General features: G+C 43.8%; 1 protein-coding gene across 4 annotated transcripts in view; it reads left to right on the top strand.

Moving 5' to 3' along the window:
* SPTBN2 (spectrin beta, non-erythrocytic 2) overlaps positions 1-22,503 on the top strand; it is an 812,320-nt gene that overhangs the window by 556,434 nt on the left and 233,383 nt on the right. For all 4 annotated transcript variants that reach the window (XM_069207822.1, XM_069207824.1, XM_069207825.1 and 1 more), the window contains one exon: positions 10,372-11,128. In XM_069207822.1, the coding sequence (XP_069063923.1) occupies positions 10,372-11,128 (757 nt within the window). The remainder of the gene's footprint in view (positions 1-10,371; positions 11,129-22,503) is intronic.

The raw sequence follows: 22,503 nt of genomic DNA on the forward strand, positions 1-22,503 counted from the left end.
CTACAGTGGTACTAGGCACAGAGTCAATTACAGGATCTAAAGTTGATAGACTGGCAGACTCATCACTGTCTGCAATGGTGGAATACCAACAATCCGTTAAAAGGGCTGCCTTTTCTTGACCCTGTTCCACAACTCACTGCCACGATGGACACATCACTCAATGGAATGGAGTGCACGTCTCAAGGATCTCACAATACAGGGTACAAGGGACTACAAAGACCGGAGTCTCCAAATCAACTACCTAGAGCTTCAAGCTGTTCACCTAGCCTTTAAAGCATTCCTTCCTCATCTCTTTCACAAGATTGTTCTAGTCTGGACAGACAATATGACAGCAATGTGCTATATATACGAAAATAGTAAGGGGGGCACAGTCTCCACAATTAGCCCATCTGTTATTTGGAATTGAACACTACATCACAACATTGACCTTTCAGCAGAATATCTCCCAGGCATGGATGACTGTCATGCAAAACATATTGACACTTTCTAAGCCAGTGTACAAGACTTTGGATGCTACCTATACAAAAAGCTGGTTTAGCTTTCACATCTATAATAAGATTACATCTTGGTGAATTGGTTGCTTATCTACAAAATAGACAACATGTCTCATTATTCAGAATACCAGTCATTAAAGCTTTCATGTAAGGGCACAAAAGTTATTCTATCACATGTTCCACCTGCACCCTCATGGAATCTTAACGGTGTTCTACTATGCCTTATGGACCCTCCATTTGAACCACTGCATACATGCCCCCTTCAGTTTCTTTCCTGGAAATTGACATTTCTTTTGTTGCTTTTTCACCTCCCCATAAAGGGAGCCCTGTATCCAAATTAGGCATAGCCAGATGGGTGGTGAAGTGCATTCAAACATGTTATTCTGAAGCCAAAATAACTTTACATGCACCTCCTAGAGCACACACTACTAGTAAGAAGGGGATGTCCATGGCTTTTTTTATTAAACATTTCAGTAGCTGACATTTGTAAGGCATTAGTGTCTGGATGTTTTAGCCAACAAGCCAACGTAGGTCAGGTAGTGCTACGTACACTTTTTCAAACAACTGCAACACCTACATGTTACCCAGCGCTTCTCAGAGGGACTGCTTTACAGCCTATGCAAAGCATGTGTATCTACAGCCACACGTGCTTTGAATGTAATATATTACTTACCCTGTAAGCATCTGTTGGTTGCATGTAGCACTGTAGATTCACATGCACCCACCCTCCTCCCCGGCTGTGTCAGTTTCTTCACACTATAATCACATGAACACCTCATTACTTAAACTTATGCACTCCATTTTCTTCTTTTTGTGGGAAAACAATCCAACAATGGGGTTGATGCCAATGTGCATTTTCAGAGAGAGGAGGAGTCACTAGACCTTGTGACTCGAAAGACTTTCTTTGAAGAAAAACACCTTGTACACATCCGGACCCAACACTAGATGGCAGGACTATGCGAGGCATATGAATATAAAGCATTATGTTCCACACACAAATGCTTACAGGGTAAGTAACATTCCTTCTCATTGCTAGTACATCAGCTCGCTGCCTGGGTGAACTGCAAGCACTTTCAGTGCAACCGCCATACGCCACCTTGCACTTTGCAGTTTTCTAACAATATGGAAAAATGGTGATTGGAAATGCAGCAAATTTGGCAGAAAGCTAAATCTTTACTCAGAAAGTGTGATTTGGTGTGAATCCATTTAGTAGTTTTGGGGAAATTAAGGTTTAAAATTTATAGATAGCTGGATGTGGCCAAGGAAGTTGATTGACAACCAGCAACTTGTTTTGCTAAAAACTTTTGCGCCATTTGACAAATCTTAACAACATTTTTCAAAACAAAGTTCATCCACCACAGCTTTTTCCTGCTAAGTTTTGGGGTGATCCATCAATCAGGGGCCAAAAAACAGAGGAAGTCCCAAAATAATAGCACTATAGCCAAAACGGCTGAATGAAAAGACACTGAATTCGACCAAAATCGAGATCTTTACCCAGAAAGGCATGCTTTTTGTGATTTGGTGTAAATCAGTTAAGTAGTTTCTTCAAAATTTAAAGTTCAAACTTTATAGATATGTGGATGATTGTGTACACAAGAGTCTTATGAGATTACCACGGGCACGCAACTTCAAATGATGAAGCAATCTCATTGGCCATGAAGGTCTTTTTTCCCGTCGACCGTCTCCCACTAGTGAGAGGCTCCCCTGAGTCCCACAAGAGGACTTGCTCTAATTGGTTGTCTACAACACAAACAGAAATGTTGCAGGCACCTTTGCAGGACACAAGAACTTGGTCTATGTGTCCTGAAAATGAAAAATAATTGGGGGTTAATGGGTCAAGGCAGGGATACCATGACTTTAGCAACACAAAAGGATGATGGACAGAGTGCTGAACAATGCAAACACTCCTCCCCAGTCACAGACCTGGGTTTAATCCATTGTTCTTTTGCTCACCATGCCACCCCAGTTTGGACCCATACATTTGCAAGTCAGTCTTGACCCTGTTCCTCATGGGAACATTCCAGCCCGAACTGCCAGACCAGGTCCTCCCAGGACCGCAAACAAGCATCCTGGGACCGGTTTCAAGGTATGTCCCTTCGTCAGCCAAGCTAGCTTGAATCCAGTGTCACAGTGAGCATGGGACCCGCGTCTGGGCATATCCTTTCACTGAGGGCATCTTTTCGGGGGTGAGTGTTTGAAAAGTTTCAACACTCCGTCCATCATCCTTTTGTGTTGCTAAGGGATACCATGACCCCTAGACCTTGTAGGTGAGTTCCATGATCGATCGCCTTTGCAACCAAATTTTAAGAAAATATTTGTTTGGGGGCACAGACATCCTGTGGGCGTCTCTCGGAAGTGAGCGTTAGGAGAGCCTCCCAGGGGCATGGGCTGATGCTTTGGCTCCCGAGACTCTAGCTAGAGTCCCTTTTGAGCTCCAGAAAAATAATCACGTTTAAAAAAGCATTATGGACAGCGAGGGTGTGGCTGCTCTTCGGGGGTTGGGTGCAGGCACAACTAAAAACTGTGCGCATCGGCGGGTTGGCCACTGTCATAGGATTGTGCCCAGGGCCTGATTACATGTCAGGACCTATGGCCAACCCTAAGCAGTGCAAAGATAAAGGCTTTACGTGGCGGGGGTTGGCATAATTACCTATGATAATAAAACATCTCACTTTTAGTTAAAAAACTAAAACAAAAACAGTGAAAAAACTAAAGTTAAGGTAGGGTGACTTTATAGTAAGGTGTGGTAAAAATATCTCAATTTACATTAAAAACATTTTTGAAATTCATTTAACAATGAAGGGTGCTTATGACACACATATTGCATCACTCATGAAATGTTCTATAACATATTTGATAACACCACTGATGACTTTCTGAAATTACATCATTGATGGCAATACTGTGCCTGGCGGGGGCATGAGTTATATTTTCTTCAGTTAACTATCAGTGATGAATTTCAGTGGTTTTTTTTTAGTTTCAAATGTTACATTTGAACTGGCATTGTCACCTAACTATAACGTCACTTTAACCATTGCTTTTTTCGGTTTGTGTATTTGTGTATTTATATGTTCAATGGCACGTGTAGCTGCAGATACACATGCTAAGCATTATTCCTCCATCTAGTGTTGGTCTCGGAGTGTTACAAGTTGTTTTCCTTCGTAGAAGTATTTTCTGAGTCACGGGATCGAGTGACTCCTCCTCTCAATCATCCTATGCATGGTCATCGACTCCGTAGTTAGATTGTTTTCTTTCCGCTGTCAGGTTCAGATGTGCTTCCTCTCTCTCCGAGATTTCAAATCGGAAGCTTTAGAAAACGTCCTTAATCATTGGTATTGTTTAGATTGTGTTTCCACCTAGCCTCGAACAGATAGTACCGTTGAAAACTAAATTTCGTCCTTCTGGGCACATGCACCTGACTCGGACCTGTTCGGGCCTACCACGTCGAAGCCTGATGGATCGGACTCCATTTCGATTTTGTCCCCAATGCCACGCAAAGTTCCATACACAGACCAACACTTTGTATGTAATCTGGGTCTTTCTCCAAAACACAGAGAAGAGGATTGCAAGGCCTGTTGATCATTTCCATCCAAAAAGACTTTGCATGATCGGAGGTCCAGAAGACTGGAAATGGCATCAAAGAGTACAGAACAACTCAATACCATGGAGGAAGAACAGGCGCAGACAGCAGTTTCCCTCAGAGACACCGACTCCGAAGAAGAATTGGAAGATAGGCCTATCACTGCTGGTCAGCACGTGCATAAGACTGCCCCTACACCCACTTATAAAAAGTAATCGAAGGCCTTGGGTACACCACTGCCAGAGAGCCATGGTTTGACCCAAAAAAAATGACTCTCAGCGACCAACCAACCAGGTTCGGCACAGGAAAAGGCCACTCCTCCGTTGATATCGGAGTCGAGTAAGTCCATCAAAAGTTCAACTTCCGAGTTGAGTAGGCCTCCTCACTCCTTAGAGTCGAAGCCTCGACGTCCTGCTTCGGAGCCGAAACAACCTGCTGTATTTTCAGGCCCGAAAAAACTACCATCTTCAGAGCCGAAAAAGTCTTCTTATTAGGAAGAGCAAGGACTTTCGATCCATCTTAAACAGAGTTCAAAATCACTGGATGAACAGTCATGAAGACCTTCTGATCATGTTTCTGAGGACACTGAGATCCAACCTATCCTTGAGATCATGGATGAAAGACAATCAAGGATTTATATCCATAAAGAGACTGGCAAAATAATTACTGCACCTCCTCTACAGACCAAGAGAAAGTTGACCTTTCAAGAACATTTAGCCACTGCTCCACCACCAGCAAAGATTTATAAATGGAAGGAGAAGCCATTACCTATCCATACTTCTCCCCCTCATTCACCACAACTTTCTTTTTCGCCACCACCCACTAGCCCACCACCTTTGCCTTCACCAACTCATTCACAATATTCTCATGGTGATACGGTTGATCCTTGGGATCTCTATGATCCGGATCCTATTTGTAGCAATGACCCGGACTTGTACCCTTCGCAAGGTATGATAGAGCCGACTGGGATGAGATGCAGGAACTCATAAAACACCTGCCAAAAGAACACCAAAAGAGAGCACTACAGGTTGTGGAAGAGGGTCAGGCCATAAGTAACAACCAAATACGATCTGCCCTTGATGCTGCAGATACAGCAGCTAGAAGCGTGAATACTGCCATCACTGTACGCAGACATGCATGGCTACGTTCCTCTGGTTTCAAACCAGAAATACAGCAGGCAGTGCTGAATATGCCTTTTAGTAAAAAAACACCTGTGTGACCCTGAGGTTGACACTGCCGTAGAAAAAACTCAGAAAAGACTCAGACACAGCCAAGGCAATGGGAGCCTTATATACAACACCCTAAAGAGGCTCCTTTCGTAGGCAACAATTTAGAGGAGGATTCAAGCCACAATCCACAGAGGCTTCTGCCTCCCAGGCAAAACAAGGGCAAAAGCAGTACCAGAGAGGGGGATTGAGGCCAATACTTTAGAACCAGAGGCAAGTTCCAGGCCTCAAAACAAGCCACTACCCCATCTAAACAGTGACTTATTTACCATCCCTCACCCCCACACATCTCCTATGGGGGCAGACTGCAGCAATTCCACTCCCAATGGCAAAATATCACCACAGATCAATGGGTATTGTCAATTATGCGTAGTGGCTATTGCCTAGAATTGATTTCTACCCCTCCAAACATTCCTCCATGTTATCACCAGCTGTCCCCAGAACACAATGTTCTGTTACAACAAGAAATACAATTGCTACTACTAAAACGGGCAATAGAATTGGTCCCACATTCTCAACAGGGAACAGGAGTATACTCAATATACTTCATCATTCCAAAAAAGGATGGCACTCTCAGGCCCATCCTAGACATCAGATCCCTACATCTATATATCTTGTCAGAACACGTTCACATGGTAACTCTGCAGAAGGTCATTCCACTACTACAAAAACAAGATTACATGACTGCATTAGACCTCAAAGATGCGTATTTCCATATAACCATCCATCCAACTCACAGAAAATACCTAAGGTTTGTGATAGCAGGAAAACATAATCAATTCAAAGTTCTACCATTCGGCATAACAACAGGTCAGGGATATTTGCTTACACTTTTCCCCCTCTCCCACTACTTCCCTTTCTGGTCAACAAACTATGTCAGACCTTTCTCACCATGATACTCATAGCCCCAACGTGGGCACAACAACATTGGTACACAACACTCCTAGATCTGTCAGTAGTACCTCACTCCAAACTTCCAAACAGACCAGATTTGTTAACCAAAAACAAAGGACAAATCAGACATCCAATTCCCAGTGCTCTCAACTTAGCGATTTGGCTCCTGAAGTCACAGAGCTCTAATGTACATTGTAGATAGAAAAAAAGAATTCAGAAAAACAAAACAGCTTTTTGTTGCCTTTCAACAAACACATAAAGGGAATCCTATCTCTAAGCAAGGGTTGGCAAGATGGATTTTTAAATATGTACAAACATGTTACATTAGGCAAAAAGACAACTTTCAATCACACCTAAAGCACATTCCACTAGGAAGGAAGGTACATCTATGGCATTTTTAGGAAATATACCAATGACAGACATATATAAAGCTGCCACATGGTCTACACCACCTACTTTTACAAAGCATTATTGTGTGGATGTATTTTCAAACCAGCAGGCCAATGTTGGTCAAGCTGTCTTAAGAACATTATTTGAAACAACTCCTACAGGCTAGCCACCACATTTTTTGGGAGAGCAACTGCTTTGTAGTCGATGCATAGCATGTGTATCTGCAGCTACACGTGCCATCAAACGGGAAATGTCACTTACCCAGTGTACATCTACTTGTGGCATGTAGTGCTGCAGATTCACATACACCCTCCCTCCTCCCCGGAAGACTGTAGTTGTTGCAGTTTTTCAGTTTTGTACATATGTATATACATTTACATTTGCATGGACATCTATTCTTACTTACTATTTCTATACAACTTTTATATTATTGCATTCTATCGCTCCTTCCTACACCTTTTGCGGGAAAACAGTCTAACTACGGAGTCCATGCTCATGCGCAGTATGACCGAGAGGAGGAGTCAATCGATCCCGTGACTCCGAAAAGACTTCTTCAAAGAAAAACAACTTGTAACAATCCGAGCCCAACACTAGAAGGCGGAATAATGCATAGCATGTGAATCTGCAGCACTACATGCCATGAACAGATGTACACTGGGTAAGTGACATTTTCCATAAGTTCATAGCATGTGTGGCTGTAAAAACACACGCTTAGCATACTCCTGTCATCTGGTTTTTGGCTCAGATGTTTGCAAGTTATTTTGCCTTCAAAGTCTCCCGAGTCACAAGATCTGGTGTGACCCCTCTTTTCAGTGTACATTGCGCTTGAACACAGACCCCTTGTTTGTTTTCCGCTACCAGGTTTGGATGCACACTGATTGGGCTCTGAGTTCGCCTTGATCCGCACATGCCCATTGGGTCCTTTTGGTGTCCTGATGTGTCTCTTGCGTCTGGCTGCTTTGAGCTCCAGTATCACCATACACTCCACAATCCTTGAGGACTGTAGTTCTCGAAAATGTTTCGGGAACCTACCACACTTTCAGACTTTGTGTGACCCAAGAATGCCCCACGTGTGATGGAATGCTCACTGTTCCAATAACAAGGGCCGGCAGGCCTCAGACCAAGACCGTTGAGACACACAGACAGATGTCAACAGCGAAGCCTACCTTGGCTGTGTCACTCTCCACTGCGACAAAACCTCCCTCGCTCCAAAGCCTTTATTAACATCCGAGCCACTGCCTGCTTGGAAGTCACCCTCAACACTGAAATCCACTTCGGCACCCAAGCTGCAATGCGCCTTAAACCTCACTGAGGTCCATGAGATATGGATGGCAACAGGCTTCCAACAACACCCTCCGAGGCGAACTTTGTGGGCCGAATCCTAGAGGAGCTACTCAACAGTGCCTCTTGGTTGACATGCTCAATGGCAAGATCTCCACAAAGCTCTCTCCACCATCGGAACCGATCCCCCGTAAGAGGGAGCTTACTTACGGGGAAGAGTCTCCCCTAATGCTTTCTACCCAGGGACCGCTACCTAAGAGGCACAGGGACGCAGCCATCAGCCCTGTTCTTCTTGCTCACACTGCCTTCCTTCTACCCCCAGTCAACCCACCTCTGCCATCTACCCCTTCACCATTGCCTCCGTCACCCTCTCCAGAGGGGCTCCCTACTGAAGCGCTCATCTAAGCAAACTACAGAACTATTAACCCTTATGACAAACCAGTGGGGTAGGATCCCACAGATGACACATGGAACTTTTATAAAGTACATACTCCAGGGCAACCTGACCTAAACTATTGTCCCGTCAGAACTTCCTGTCCAATAATGCGCCTGCGTACCATGAGGTGATTCAGCAGGTAGCCACAGCACATACTGTAGGAGGAAGACTAGTTCCTCATGGAGATGCTCTCCTCATCAAAGCACTTGGTCCCCTTGAGAATTTCAGAGAGCACGTCAAGGCCAGAGTAGTCATCTGCAGGATAGAAAAGAAATTCAAACCCTTCCCCAGTGATTTTGTGTATATCAGGAGATAGGACCCACCAGTCTCGCTAGTGGCCCAAACTGCCCACAAGTTCACCTCTGCCCAACCCGTTGGAGATGTTCCTCTTAAGATAAAGAGAGTAAAAAGATAGATGCTGCAGGCATGAAGGGCGTGGTAGGAGCTGCTAGCCTTTTGCATATAACTAGTTTGGTTGCTTTCCTATACAATAGGGCACAATGGGAGGATGGCAGACCCCCTAAATATCTCACAAACAGCTCTGGTAGAGAGGAGAAGAGATTGTCTGAGGACTAAATCAACTCCACACCAACAAGCCTTGTACATTGGATTCAGTCAGCGCACACTTGTGGGAAGTCAACCCCAGAGTCTTACTCTAACTCCATGCTTGACTCCGTGTCTCTGGGTTTAAGCCAGACGTGTAGCGGCACCTCATTAACCTCCTGTTTGACCGAGATTGCCTTTTTGGGCCACAGATTGATGAGTTGCTAAACATTTTTTTTTTAAACACAGAGGCAGCCAAGTCCATTGGGAGCTTTTCAGGCTGTAATATAGAATCTTCTTTCAGAGATACCAGTCCAGAGCCAGGGCCAAGACCACCACTCCAGAGCAGCCTCACTCATATAAGAGGCAGTAGCAGACTTACCACCATCAAGCCACAAGGAGAAACAGTAGGGTATCCTACAGGGGAAACACAAGAGGGTAGAGCCAAAGGCCGCTCCAACAAGGTACCTGCCTCTGCTGAACACTGATGTGCTCTGCATCCTCCCTCCCCCCCCCCCCCCTCCCCCCCAAAAAAAAGCACCCACGACACCACACTGATAACACATAACTTGTCAGGGAAATTACACAATTTCCTTCACAATAGGCAGGAAATCACCATACCCTGCATACCTCCCAACATTCCACCACAGGCATACAGGTTCAGCAACGAGCATCTCTCTTCTCAAGCAAGAAATGCATGCACTTCTGCAAAAGGGGCCTATAGAGACTGTGCCCCTGCAACATCAAAGTACATCCTTGCTATTCCTTATTCACAAATAGGTCAGCTCAGTCAGGCCTATCAGGCCTATCATTCACCTAAGTCCACTCAACAGTTACATATCAGAACATTTCCAAATGACTAGCTTAAGGTCATCCCCCTTCTTCGGCAGCTGGACTTCGTGACTGCACTCAATCTCAAAGATGTTTACTACTTTCATATTCCCATCCTTGTCTCCCACCGTAAGTACCTTTGGTTTGTGGTAAGTAGACATCACTGCCAATTCAAAGTACTTCTTTTTGGGGTCACCACTGCCCCAGGAGTATTTATGAAGTATCTGACAATGGTGGTGGCGCACCTCCACAGGGAGATTTTCAGCCTAACTTTTTTTGGGAAAAAAATAATAGTTGCAAAAAAGGTTTTTGCCAGGGTTTCATTTGGAAAACCTTTGAAATGCATGCATCTGGCAATGAGAACAAAATTTGCCTCCATAGACCTCCCATTTTCCATGTCTATAAGACTGTTTTCCTAGCAAGAAGTTTCAATGGCATGATTAATCTAAAGTAAAATTCTCTTTCTAAAGTTAGCTTGTCACATTGAAAAAGACTTGGCCTTTTCTCTTGTAATACGCTTATGCATGTTTAATACTAGTTCTACTGTTTGATTTGCTTAGCTTTTCTCATTGATCCTTGGTACTTCTAACACCGCTCCTGAGATCCTGTTTTGTAATCATGTGTAAGACTGCATCTTGCCCAGTACCCTTGTACTGACTCTTCACTTTATTTTCTCACTGACTTGAATGTTCTTAGGTGGGATCAGTTCTGCCATCTGGCCGATGAGAAAAAAGAAGCTCTGAATTCTGCCTTGAACATACAAAACTACCATCTGGAGTGCAACGAGACCAAGTCTTGGATGCGCGAGAAGACAAAAGTCATAGAGTCCACTCAGGGACTGGGTAACGATCTGGCAGGTGTCATGGCCCTGCAGCGCAAACTTACCGGCATGGAGCGAGATCTAGAAGCTATCCAGGGGAAAGTCGACGACCTGCAGAAGGAGGCTGAGAAACTTGCGTCTGAACATCCAGAGCAGGCAAGCTCCATCCTTGGTCGCCTATCTGAGATTAATGATGTGTGGGAAGACTTGAAAGACACTATGAAAAGGCGGGAAGAGTCACTGGGTGAAGCCAGCAAGCTACAGGGTTTCTTGCGGGACCTGGATGATTTCCAATCATGGCTTTCCAAGACACAAACTGCTATTGCTTCTGAAGATTTCCCTTCAAATCTGGCTGAGGCTGAGAAACTCCTGACCCAGCATGAGAACATCAAGAACGAGATTGACCACTACAAGGAAGACTACCAGCGGATGAGACAAATGGGTGAACTGGTCACTCAGGGTCAAACAGATGCCCAATACATGTTTCTGCAGCAGCGTTTGAAAGCCCTTGACATTGGCTGGAATGAGCTAGGACAGATGTGGGAAAATAGGCACAACTTGCTCTCACAGGCGTACAGTTTTCAGATGTTTCTGCGTGATACAAAGCAAGTGGAAGGATTTCTTAACAACCAGGTAAGGTTTTCAAGTAACCATGGGCTTGTGTTTCAGGGGCATGGGATGGCTCAAAAGTTTTATCTGAATAAAGTGGTGCTCTCAATGTTAGGCACCTTCGGCCGTTGAATGTATAAATCTTTATTATTACTCCTAGTTTCAGTTCATTCTGTTCACTAAACATCTTCTCAGATGGCATTCCTTCCTTTGTAATCTAGCAGTACGAAATGTGAATTTTCTGACTGGGTGTACAACCTCAAAGTATGCACTCACTAGTGAGCTTGGGCCGAAGTTATATTGATGTCTTTTGCTGTGTTTCTTGAAAGGAAAAGGAACAAGCATTCAAGGCTTGATGAAAGATAAATCCTGCTTATATTCCTGCAGTCGATTATTTGGTTAACTTCCTGAATATTTCATAATGCTTGGTAATTTATTTAACTTTCTAAATGAAAGAAGAAAGCAGGAGTGATGGCATCTGCTGCAATGTAGCAACATCTCTCAACCTGTTGAAGCTCTCATGTGTCTTAAGTACTGGTACTTTATCATTTTCTCAACTCCATTTGGTCATATCCCTCTTTCAACTAAAAATACAAACCCAAGTCAGATAGTCTAGTTTAGGCCATGATCATGGTTCCCACTTTAATGTTATGTTATGTAGCATTAGCAATCCTACTACATAAGTAACAGCACATGCTGCGGAGTACAGCCTCTCTGGCAAATATATTATGAAAAGGAAACAATAATCCATGTAGTTACTGAAATGAGCATTCATTCCAAGCTGTAAAAATAAGTATTTTTCTTTTCAGCAAGAGTCCAATTTGAACAGCTTAATGTTATTTTGTGTACCTCTAATATGGATGCCACATTAGTCATTTGAATTAGGAGCAGGTGAGAAAATTATGCAATGATGCTGATACTGCCATACTAGTTTCTGCAAAGCAGCATGGCCTCTTTAATGAACCCACCACCACCCTCCATACAAATGTAACAACCTTTGATAGGGTAAGTTGGTATTTTCCTTAGGGACTAACTAATGCTTGGTTGATTTCACCTTTGCATTTGTCCTTATATCAGTCTTCTAAAGTTCTGATGCAGTAAAAACTCTGTGAAAATACTTTCATATCTGTCTATGTCTTGAAACATTTACTAGGAAAATCAAGGATTCAACATTTGGTCAGCGAGCACTGTACAGACTCCAGACTCCGGTGTTAAACCTTACTATCAGTGGTTTCCATTCAACTCTTAAGAGTCAACAGAAATATTAACTAGGATCAACTGTAACTATAATCTATGATGCATTATGGAAATTAACTCTGATGGATAAAACAAGGTAATCCTTGAAGTGGTGTAGGACAACCTACCACTCTTTTTAAAGAGTTGGGCTACATTTGTTATATTACCCTGTGCCATTTTGGCCTTCATCTCTGCTTTCTTTTTTAAAATAATATTCCTGCTTTACATGGTATACTGTTGTAGAAGTAGTAGTAGTGGTAATAACTTTATTCGACTTGCAACAATTCATAAAAGCAACATATAAAACATCTTATATATATAAAAAATACAATAAATACAGTGATATAAATACCAAATACGTTATCATATATACTGTTGTAGTAAGTGACTCAGTCAAATCAAATCAAATAAGCTTTATTCAACAGACGTTTGCCATAAAAGCATACATACAGAAAACAAAATCAATACATGAACCACAAACCAAACATATAAGTAAAACATTAAGACTCAGGTAGAAGGAATGGTGTTGAGACAGAATAAAACTGAAATACAGGGTTTTAAAATTAGAAACTGTGCAAAAAATATTAAAAAGAAAACAAAATATATATATATATATGTGTGTGTGTGTGTGTGTGTGTGTGTATATATATATATATATATATATATATATATATATATATATATACACATACACATACACACATTAAGTGTTCAGAATAATGTCTTTAAAAAAAGCAAAGAATAAAACAGTAAAAATGATTAAGAATCACCCAGCAGGTTGCATAGGCAATAGTTATGGAATTTACTTCTCAGTCGCTAGCAAAAGTTTTTATTTTTCTGTGTCTAAGGATAGCCCATAGGAATTTAGACATAATGTTACAGATGTATATGGTTGGCAAAGACTGTAGGAACACATAAGCTGGTCGACATTGTCTCAAGTTCATGGATCTCAGTAATGGCAGCAATAGTATCTTTCTGCAAGTTATACAATGAACATAATAGAATTGTATGGAAAGAACTTTGCTGATTGACCGTGTCGCACTGGGATTTGGCCATAGGCCTCTACCAGTCGTTTATGGTTGGAAAACTCACCACCAGGTGATGGAAAAAATCTAGCCTAAACCTGGTCAAAACAAATCTGTGCTGTTCGTTGCTCACCTCCTTTAGATATAGTTGCATCCCAGGTGAGATTAGGATCAGCTGGTTTTTAAGAACACTTGGCTTAGGCAGTTCGATGATTAGACTTAGTTCCTCTAGATGTAACAAGCAGTCTTTCTTTAGGTTTTTTTAGTGACAGCTCGTGGTGTTTCTGGTTTGTAGTAGTAGTGTTGGTGTCCTAGATCACTCATAAAATGTCTTACGTAGCCCAACCATTTTATGTTTCCTACATTAGAGGACCTAAGGCAATCCTATGTAATCTCTTGGCTCAACTTTGTATACTCAGAAGTCCATATCTTGTGCCGTAGCAAGATCGGTTGGGTTTTCACTAGGTTTAAAATTAGTGGGACCCCTAATTCCAAGTGTCATAATTGTGATGGACTACTCTATGGGAGAGAAAGAGGATACTTCAGGAAGGCGTTCTCTGTCAGCTGTAGGGAGACATTGTTTACATGCCCCCAGAGGCCAGCCCCGTACATGGCTGTTGACTTACATTTGGCCTTATACACTGTTAGCATCTCCCTTGGGGGTTTCTTACCAACCTTGCAAAAAAATTGCGTAAGGCTGCAATATTTTTGTGAAAGTGTAGCCCTCTGGTTCTAATTGCCACTTGCCATGACCCTTTTACGTCAAACATGATCCCCAGGTAGGAAAAGACGTAACGTAATCTATTCTGGTGTCTTATCATGAGACTGGGAGTTTTCGGTAACACTTTACCACACCTCATAGCAAATGTCTTGCTTTTGTTAGCTAGTAGCCCCAGTTCCTCCATATAGGACACAAAACATGTTAGTAACTGTTGCAGTGCAATGGGGGTGTGGGCCATTAGTACTGAATCATCAGCATATAAAGGGCGGGGACTGACCGAGAAGCTATTTGGGGCAGGTTGTTAGACTTGACAGATAATAGGTTACCCAGATAATTAATGTATAGGGAGAAGAGAAAGGGTGCCAGAACACAACCCTGCCTTGCACCACTCTTTATTCCAAATGGATGGGTACTTTCACCATTGAGTCAGTATCGCACTTTGACGCTGCATCCATGAAATATTTTCCTGAGAAATTGTATGATTGTTAGTACCACACCCATGTTCCCCATAATAGCCCACAATTTGCTATGGATTACGCAGTCAAAGACAGCAGTTAAATCAACATAAACTAAGTACTTGTTTGATAGTGATGTATTTCTCGATCAGCGTTTAGACTCTGTTCCACAGTGCCTACTCCCTCCCTGAATCCGTACTGTAAGTCCGATAAAACATTTTTGTCCTTGGCCCATTCCTGTACCCTGTTTAAGATAACGCGGCCTTACACTTTTAGCATTGAGGCTAGGAGGGAGATAGGACGTTAGCCAGTTGGACTACGTCTATCTCCCTTTTTGAAGATAGGGACTATAATTGATTCCCTCCTGGATTTCAGTATGCCAACTTGACAACACACATTCAGGACTTGAGTAAGCAGTGGCCCCCATAGGGTCATGTTGGCTTTAAACAGATTTACAGGGATGAAGTCCGGGCCCGACGCTTTTCCGGCTTTGCTAGCATTCAAGGCAGCCATGATCTCATCCAAGGTGAATAACAGCTTGATAGAGAAGGGAACGGGAGGAAAGATCACTATCGAACACAGCATCTACTGTCTGCTCTGACCTGTTAGTTGGATTGGAATAAATATTAGAAAAGTGACTAATCCAGTCTCCCTCACTAATGGCTATTTCAAGGCATGGGCCAGTATCAGGGTGGAGGTAGGGTGAATTAATTGCTCGCCAAAAAGCTGCAGGGTCTTTACTCGTGCTTGCATCATGCAGTTTCTCCCATAGATCTTCTTTTAAAGCTGTTTTCATCTGTGTTATAACACGCTTGTAGTGTTTCCTAGCCGCCCTTACTTCATTTGCACAGCGTGGTCGTTTTTGTAGTGCTAGTTTCAGCGTTCTATGGGCCTTCGCGCAATGTTCATCAAACCACCCTCTTGTACTGTTGTTGCTGCTGTCCCTACCTGTAATTACTAGTCCCTCCTTAGCATACCCAGCAATCTTTTGGAAACTCTCAATGATAATCTCGGGGTCAGATCCCAGGTCTAGATAGCTTTCAGAAGCCTGTGTTCAACCACAAATCAACTTTTTTCAGAAGCTCTTGGGGATCAATCTTTGACCAGGTCAAGGTGTACCCGTTAAGCCTGTTAATGTTCATACCTCCCACCATACAATACTTTGGAAGTGGCGCTTAGGATAAAAAAATCTCTTGATGCCCTATTCATGTCTATGCTCAGGGGGAAATGGTCACTGCATGCAATTGTGTGGGGGATGAAATTTCCAACCCTTGCAATGTGTCTTTTTGTGACCAATATGTAATCTATCACTGAATTTTTCCCATGCCTATTGAACGTGAGTCTGAATGGGATTGGCAGGCAGAAAATCTCGTTACAGAATGCAAAGTCAGTATTGAATATAAGATCATTCAGTTGCTCCCCACAGGTAGAGTGTGTAAAGTGTGAGTGCCCAGCGTTCCCCCTTTCGCTTAAACCGCAGGCCTTTTCTGAAGCCCTAGTGCAAACTTCCATATTGAAATCACCCCCCCCCCCCCCCTCCCATAGTAATACCAAGTCCTGGAATTTTTTGTTCCTAAGAGCTTCAACATCCCTTTTTAGTAGAGTCAAGGCAGTTTTTAACTCAACTTTCGGGATGTTGTTATAGAAATTAATTAAGGCCAGCGCCCGTTTTGCTGATATTCCAACAACAACGATGTGATTGTAGGGCTGTTAAGCCAGCATAGTTACACTAGCTGCTCTCAGGGTGTTTGAACCATAAGTACAAATCCCACGCCTTTTGCTTTCCCAGAGTTGGATGGTTCCCCAGGGGGTATGATAGGTCCTGAAACCATTTAGGTGGATTGGGTTTACTGCCCATGTTTCTTGTACATAGACTACGGTTAAGCTGTTAACAAAGTCAGTCCAGTCTGCTATAAAAACCTTAGATAGTAGACCTGCCACGTTCCAGAATGCTATCCTTGTATTCCCCTCAGGAGCGGTACGTTCAGAATTAACCAAGTGGTCCTCAATCGGTGGGTTGGGTATGTCTAGGATGAGGGGGAGGGTGGTTTTAGAGTCAGCAGTAAGAGAAGACCGGCGCTGCAATGTCCTACGGGCTCCCCGTGAGGGGGCTCTTTGCTGGAGATCTTTTTTAAGGAACTGCCGTGACAAACTACAGGCAGGTCGTGTTTCAAGAGCAGGCGAGAGTTTAAAATTGGTTCTATACCCCAAAGGAAAAATGTAATGGGTAGTAAGGGGATAAGACCAAGGTTAAAAATGCAATGAAAGTGTTAAAATGAGGTAATGCTCAAACACTTTCCAGAAATAATGGAGGCAAGAAATTATCTCTAAGCCACCTGTATATAGGTCTACATGTTTCGCGTCTCTCGGTCTGAAAGATCCACTGACGCTTCTTCAGGACCATACATCATATATTCTCCTGTGTCACAAAAATCGAAACATTATAGAGTAGTTTATCCGAAATCTAATAAACCATGCCAAACGTCGCAGTCACATTAACACAATAAGGTCGCCCTGGAAAAAGTAAGACGGCATAAGTAATGACAATAACCGTGACCAGTGCTGGATTAGTGCGCACACAGAGTGACAAAACCAACAGCACAACGTGGAAATGAAAAGGAGCTTACCATCCCCTGTTGTAGGAAGGGCTCCATAGGAGGCACATGCATAAGGTTGTCCCTACTACGTAGAAAAAAGGGTAAAATACCACAATTGCATATATTCCTGACAGTTTAAACAAGATTCCATTCATGCCAAATAACAAACTCAGTCAGGTAAACAATATTCAATAAGCAGGTAATTGTCATGTGCAGGTAATAGATTTAAGCCAGGCTAAAGCATTAATCCAAGTTATACCCCTGATATAGTAAGGCAGATTGTGAAATGAGATCTCTGTGTTAATTAGAATCGTTAGCCCTATCGACCTTTTGATAAAACACCGGCGCTGCAAATCTCAGAGCGGGGGCATTTTGTACATGCTGCGTGTACAGATTTAGGAGGACACGCTGGGGTAGGTGTGGAAGACGGGAGTGTCCCAGGACTTTGTAAGTATAAAATGCCCCCGCTGGCTTTCTCGAGTTGCACTCGAGTGCGTGTTGGACGCTAGAGCGTCTGAAAGACTTTATGTGCAATTGGCTATTTTTCGTATTTATACCTTAACCGGCCCTCTACCTCACGGGCTGGTTATGTTTGCTTAACATCTCTGACGCGGAGATTTGCAGCGCCGGTGTTTTATCAAAAGGTCTCAACTCTCCCTGTCCCTTTATTTGTTATTGAAACCAGATCTGGCCTTCTAACTGCATCAATTATGTCCTCACGTATTATGGAGTAACAGCCCCTCACATGACGGATTCAGTGGATCGTCTTGTTTCTCACAGAATCACCCGCTTCCCTGTGGGCTGGTAGGCGTAGTTTGGGGACATTAACCATTAGGACGGTGTTGTTAGGATTAGCCCGATTGGGAGCAGGCTGTCCAATGTAATTTGGAACTTTATCTTTCATTAATCTAGGCAGTTGAAGGTGAAGACTTGTTTAGGTATTTGTACGTCAGGCCTGGCTGGAATTCATGATCCCATCTCCTGATGTAGGCTGACCAGTGCCGGGCACCAGGTTTACCGCTACGGGGGGAGGAGTGCAATTGCAAGTCTTTTTACCGGTGTTCGAGGGCAATTTGGTCAGAAGTGTTACCGGCCCTGGGGATTCAGTGTGGTGCTACCGTTGTTATCCCTACTGGGTGTCATGTCTACAAAAGTTAACTGTTTGACATTTATAATTAGGGATTTAACCATGGATTTAAGCTCAGACACCTCATCTTATAGATTTTTTTTATTCATGAGAAGTACTGAGCATTAGGCAGGACTGGGCTTGTGTCTGTTGCTCCTGTGTCTGCTGTCTCACTAATTAAAACACTTGGGTCAGGATCGTCATGTGATATGTCAATTGAGGGACTGAAGCGGCTGGTGCAATGAAGGGGCTCACTTCCGGAAGGTGTAGGCGCACTCGCTGGTGACAGTGGTGAATGAGTATTAGCCTTACTCGCTTTGCCCTGCCCTGTAGGAGTTAAAATTGGGGCACCACATTTTTTTAACATCTCTGGGATTTTTCTGCAGCCCTCCCTTGGTTTCACTGGGGAACCTTTACTCTGAGTACATTTAGCGGCTCTGTCCTGAGAGGTGGTCAAAATATCCACACAGTCAACTAGGAGGTCGTCTATCCTGTCCATTACACAGTTACTTGCAGCATGCTTCTGCCGTTTTTTTTTTGTTTTTTTACAGTGTGCCACCCCAGACACGACCTCGTTCACTTTCCTTTTGCCCATCAGGAAATGATCCCTTACAATAGGATAAGACAATATGGCCGTACCCAGAGCCTATAAAAATGCAAAAGCACTTACAAAGTCTACTTGAAAAGTAAATGTCAGGGGGGTGGCCTAGCCCGGTCCCCCGAGAGGCGTGGATGGGCCCGCCCTTGGCCCTCACACGTCCCGCGCTGCAAAGTGCCCTACGCACTATATATATATTTGTTGGTCTGGTCAAGTAAATGCAGGTGCTGGTGAAAATGGTCTCCTCCTGGGGCCACAAAGCAGTCTGGGATATGTAGTCCCACTCTGGAGTTCACCGCGTCACAAAGGTGACTCCATACTGACAGTTGTTACCTCTCCATATCTCATTAGGCTGTTGCAACTGTGAGGTTACCGTGTTGCAGGGGTTTCTGTCAGGTGCTTCTGAACAGGCACGGATGGCTCCATGGATCTACTGAGAGTTTGAATAAAGAGAAGTCTCATTACATGTGTGTGTGTGAGAGCTGTACTGCAGTACAGAATAGAAGAAAAGCTGAAAGACAGCCAAGTGGCTGTGACTCAACAGATGCTGGAGGTTCAGGTCTTACAGATTTCCAGTATGCTTAGTCGGCAGCGTGGGGGAGTGAATTTTGCACACAGAGAATTCAGTCCCATTCTTCCTCTTACATGCCGATTTTGGGTTTAGTACTACCCAGTGCAGTCTCCAAACACTTTGAGCAGGTCAGTCCGTAGACAGGCTGGTTCACATTCTTTTTGGGAAACATATCTGCTAATAACTCTGGTCCTGAGATTCTCCAGTTTCACTCTTTTGTGGAAAATTCGTCCCTTTTCAATTTTGATTGGAGCAGGCAGATCTCAGGAAGGAAAGGGTTACATTGTATTGGGAACCTCCCGTCGAAAAAACTATTTTAGCATTTGTCAAGTTGCAGATGGCATTCCTTATTCAACATACGCACTTTAACCCCTTTGCTGCCAGGCCTTTTCCCCTTTCTGTGCCGAGCCTTTTTTGGGCTATTTGGGGCAGTTCGCGCTTAGGCCCTCATAACTTTTTGTCCACATAAGCTAGCCAAGCCAAATTTGCGTCCTTTTTTTCCAACATCCTAGGGATTCTAGAGGTACCCAGACTTTGTGGGTTCCCTTGAAGGAGGCCAAGAAATAAGCCAAAATATAGTGAAAATTTCGATTTTGTTAAAAAAAAATGGGGAAAGTGGCTGCAGAAGAAGGCTTGTGGTTTTTTCCCTGACAATGGCATCAACAAAGGGTTTGCGGTGCTAAAATCACCAGCTTCCCAGCTTTCAGGAACAGGCAGACTTGAATCAGAAAACCCAATTTTTCAACACAAATTTGGCATTTTACTGGGACATACCCCATTTTTACAATTTTTTGTGTGTTCAGCCTCCTTCCAGTCAGTGACAGAAATGGGCGTGAAACCAATGCTGGATCCCAGAAACCTAAACATTTCTGAAAAGTAGACAAAATTCTGAATTCAGCAAGGGGTCAATTTGTGTAGATCCTACAAGGGTTTCCTACAGAAAATAACAACTGAAAAAGAAAAATATTGAAATTGAGGTGAAAAAAAATCACTTTTTCTCTACGTTTTACTCCGTAACTTTTTCCTGCAATGTCAGATTTTCGAAAGCAATATACCGTTACGTCTGCTGGACTCCTCTGGTTGCGGGGATATATAGGGCTTGTAGATTCATCAAGAACCCTAGGTACCCAGAACCAATAAATGAGCTGCACCCTGCAGTGCGTTTTCACTCTATACCGGGTATACAGCAATTCATTTGCTGAAATATAAAGAGTGAAAATAGCTATCAAGAAAACCTTTGTATTTCCAAAAAGGGCACAAGATAAGGTGTTGAGGAGCAGTGGTTATTTGCACATCTCTCAATTCCGGGGTGACCATACTAGCATGTGAATTACAGGGCATTTCTCAAATAGATGTCTTTTTTACACACTCTCTTATATTTGGAAGGAAAAAATGTAGAGAAATACAAGGGGCAATAACACTTGTTTTGCTAATCTATGTTCCCCCAAGTCTCCCGATAAAAATGATACCTCACTTGTGTGGGTAGGCCTAGCGCCCGCGACAGGAAACACCCCAAAGCGCAACGTGGACACATCACATTTTTTTTACAAAGAAAACAGAGGTGTTTTTTGCGAAGTGCCTACCTGTAGATTTTGGCCTCTAGCTCAGCCGGCACCTGGGGAAACCTAGCAAACCAGCGCATTTTTGAAAATTAGAATCCCAGGGGAATCCAAGATGGGGTGACTTGTGGGGCTCTGACCAGGTTCTGTTACCCAGAATCCTTTGCAAACCTCAAAATTTGGCTAAAAAAATCACGTTTTCCTCACATTTCGGTGACAGAAAGTTCTGGAATCTGAGAGGAACCACAAATTTCCTTCCACCCAGCGTTCCCCCCAAGTCTCCCGATAAAAATGATACCTCACTTGTGTGGGTAGGCCTAGCGCCCGTGACAGGAAATGGCCCAAAACACAACGTGGACACATCACATTTTTTCATAGAAAACAGTGCCTACCTGTGGATTTTGGCCTCTAGCTCAGCCGACCCCAGGGTGGGAAGAAATGGCCTAAAATAAATTTGTCCCCCACCCCCCTAAAATCGGCCAATCTGCCCCCAAGGGGGACAGAAATGGTCTAAATACAATTTGCCCCCCAGGGGAGCGACCTTTGTCCAAGGGGTCGCTCCCCATCTGTAAAACAAAAAAAACAAAAAATCCCTGGTGCCTAGTGGTTTCTGCCCCCTTGGGGGCAGATCAGCCTAATCAAAATAGGCTGATCTACCCTCCAGGGGGGCAGAAATGGCCTAAAATAATTCCCCCGCCCCCACAGGGAGCGACCCTTGCCTAAGGGGTCGCTCCTCTTGCGTGAAATTCACAAAACAAAAAAAAAACTCCCTGGTGTCTAGTGGTTTCTGTCCCCCTTGGGGGCAGATTGGCCTCATAAAAATAGGCCAATCTGCCCCCAAGGGGGGCAGAAATGGCCTAAATATAATTTGACCCCTAGGGGAGTGACCTTTGCCTAAGGGGTCACTCCCCACACCTAAATCAAAAACATAAACAAAAGAAAAAATATATATATCCCTGGTGCCCCTCTGGAGGCAGAAAGGCCTTCCCCAAAAATGCCCCCCTGGGAGCGACACTTGCCCAAGGGGTCGCTCCCTTATGTCCATTTAAAAAATAAAAATAAATCCATGGTGTCTAGTGGGCGTTTCAAAAGCCGGATTGCAAGCAATCCGGCTTTTGAAACGCTTGGAGAGACTTTAAAGGGAAGGAAATACATTTCCTATCCTTTGAAGCCTCTCCTTGCCTCCCCCACGTGATCGAAAGAGAAATGCTTTGCATTTCTCTTTCGATGGCGCTGGAATCTGAGCTTCCAGCACGATGGGGAGGCTCTGTGACATTCAGCGTGCGCTCGCGCACTGACGTCACAGGGGGTGTGGGGGAGGCGGGGGTGGAAGGGGAAGGGCTTCCCCTTCCATCCCTGCCTTTGGGGGGGTGGGGGGAAGCACACAGATGCAGCGAGAGCGCTCCCTCTGGGCTGTGTCCTCAGCACAGCAGCACTGTGCCGAAGGATGTAACCACTACGTCCTCGGCACAGAACCGGTTAAGTACCTGCGGCTATGCGAATGTTAAGCC

Source organism: Pleurodeles waltl, chromosome 9 (assembly GCF_031143425.1).
Source record: "Pleurodeles waltl isolate 20211129_DDA chromosome 9, aPleWal1.hap1.20221129, whole genome shotgun sequence".
In the NCBI taxonomy this organism is placed as follows: domain Eukaryota; kingdom Metazoa; phylum Chordata; class Amphibia; order Caudata; family Salamandridae; genus Pleurodeles; species Pleurodeles waltl.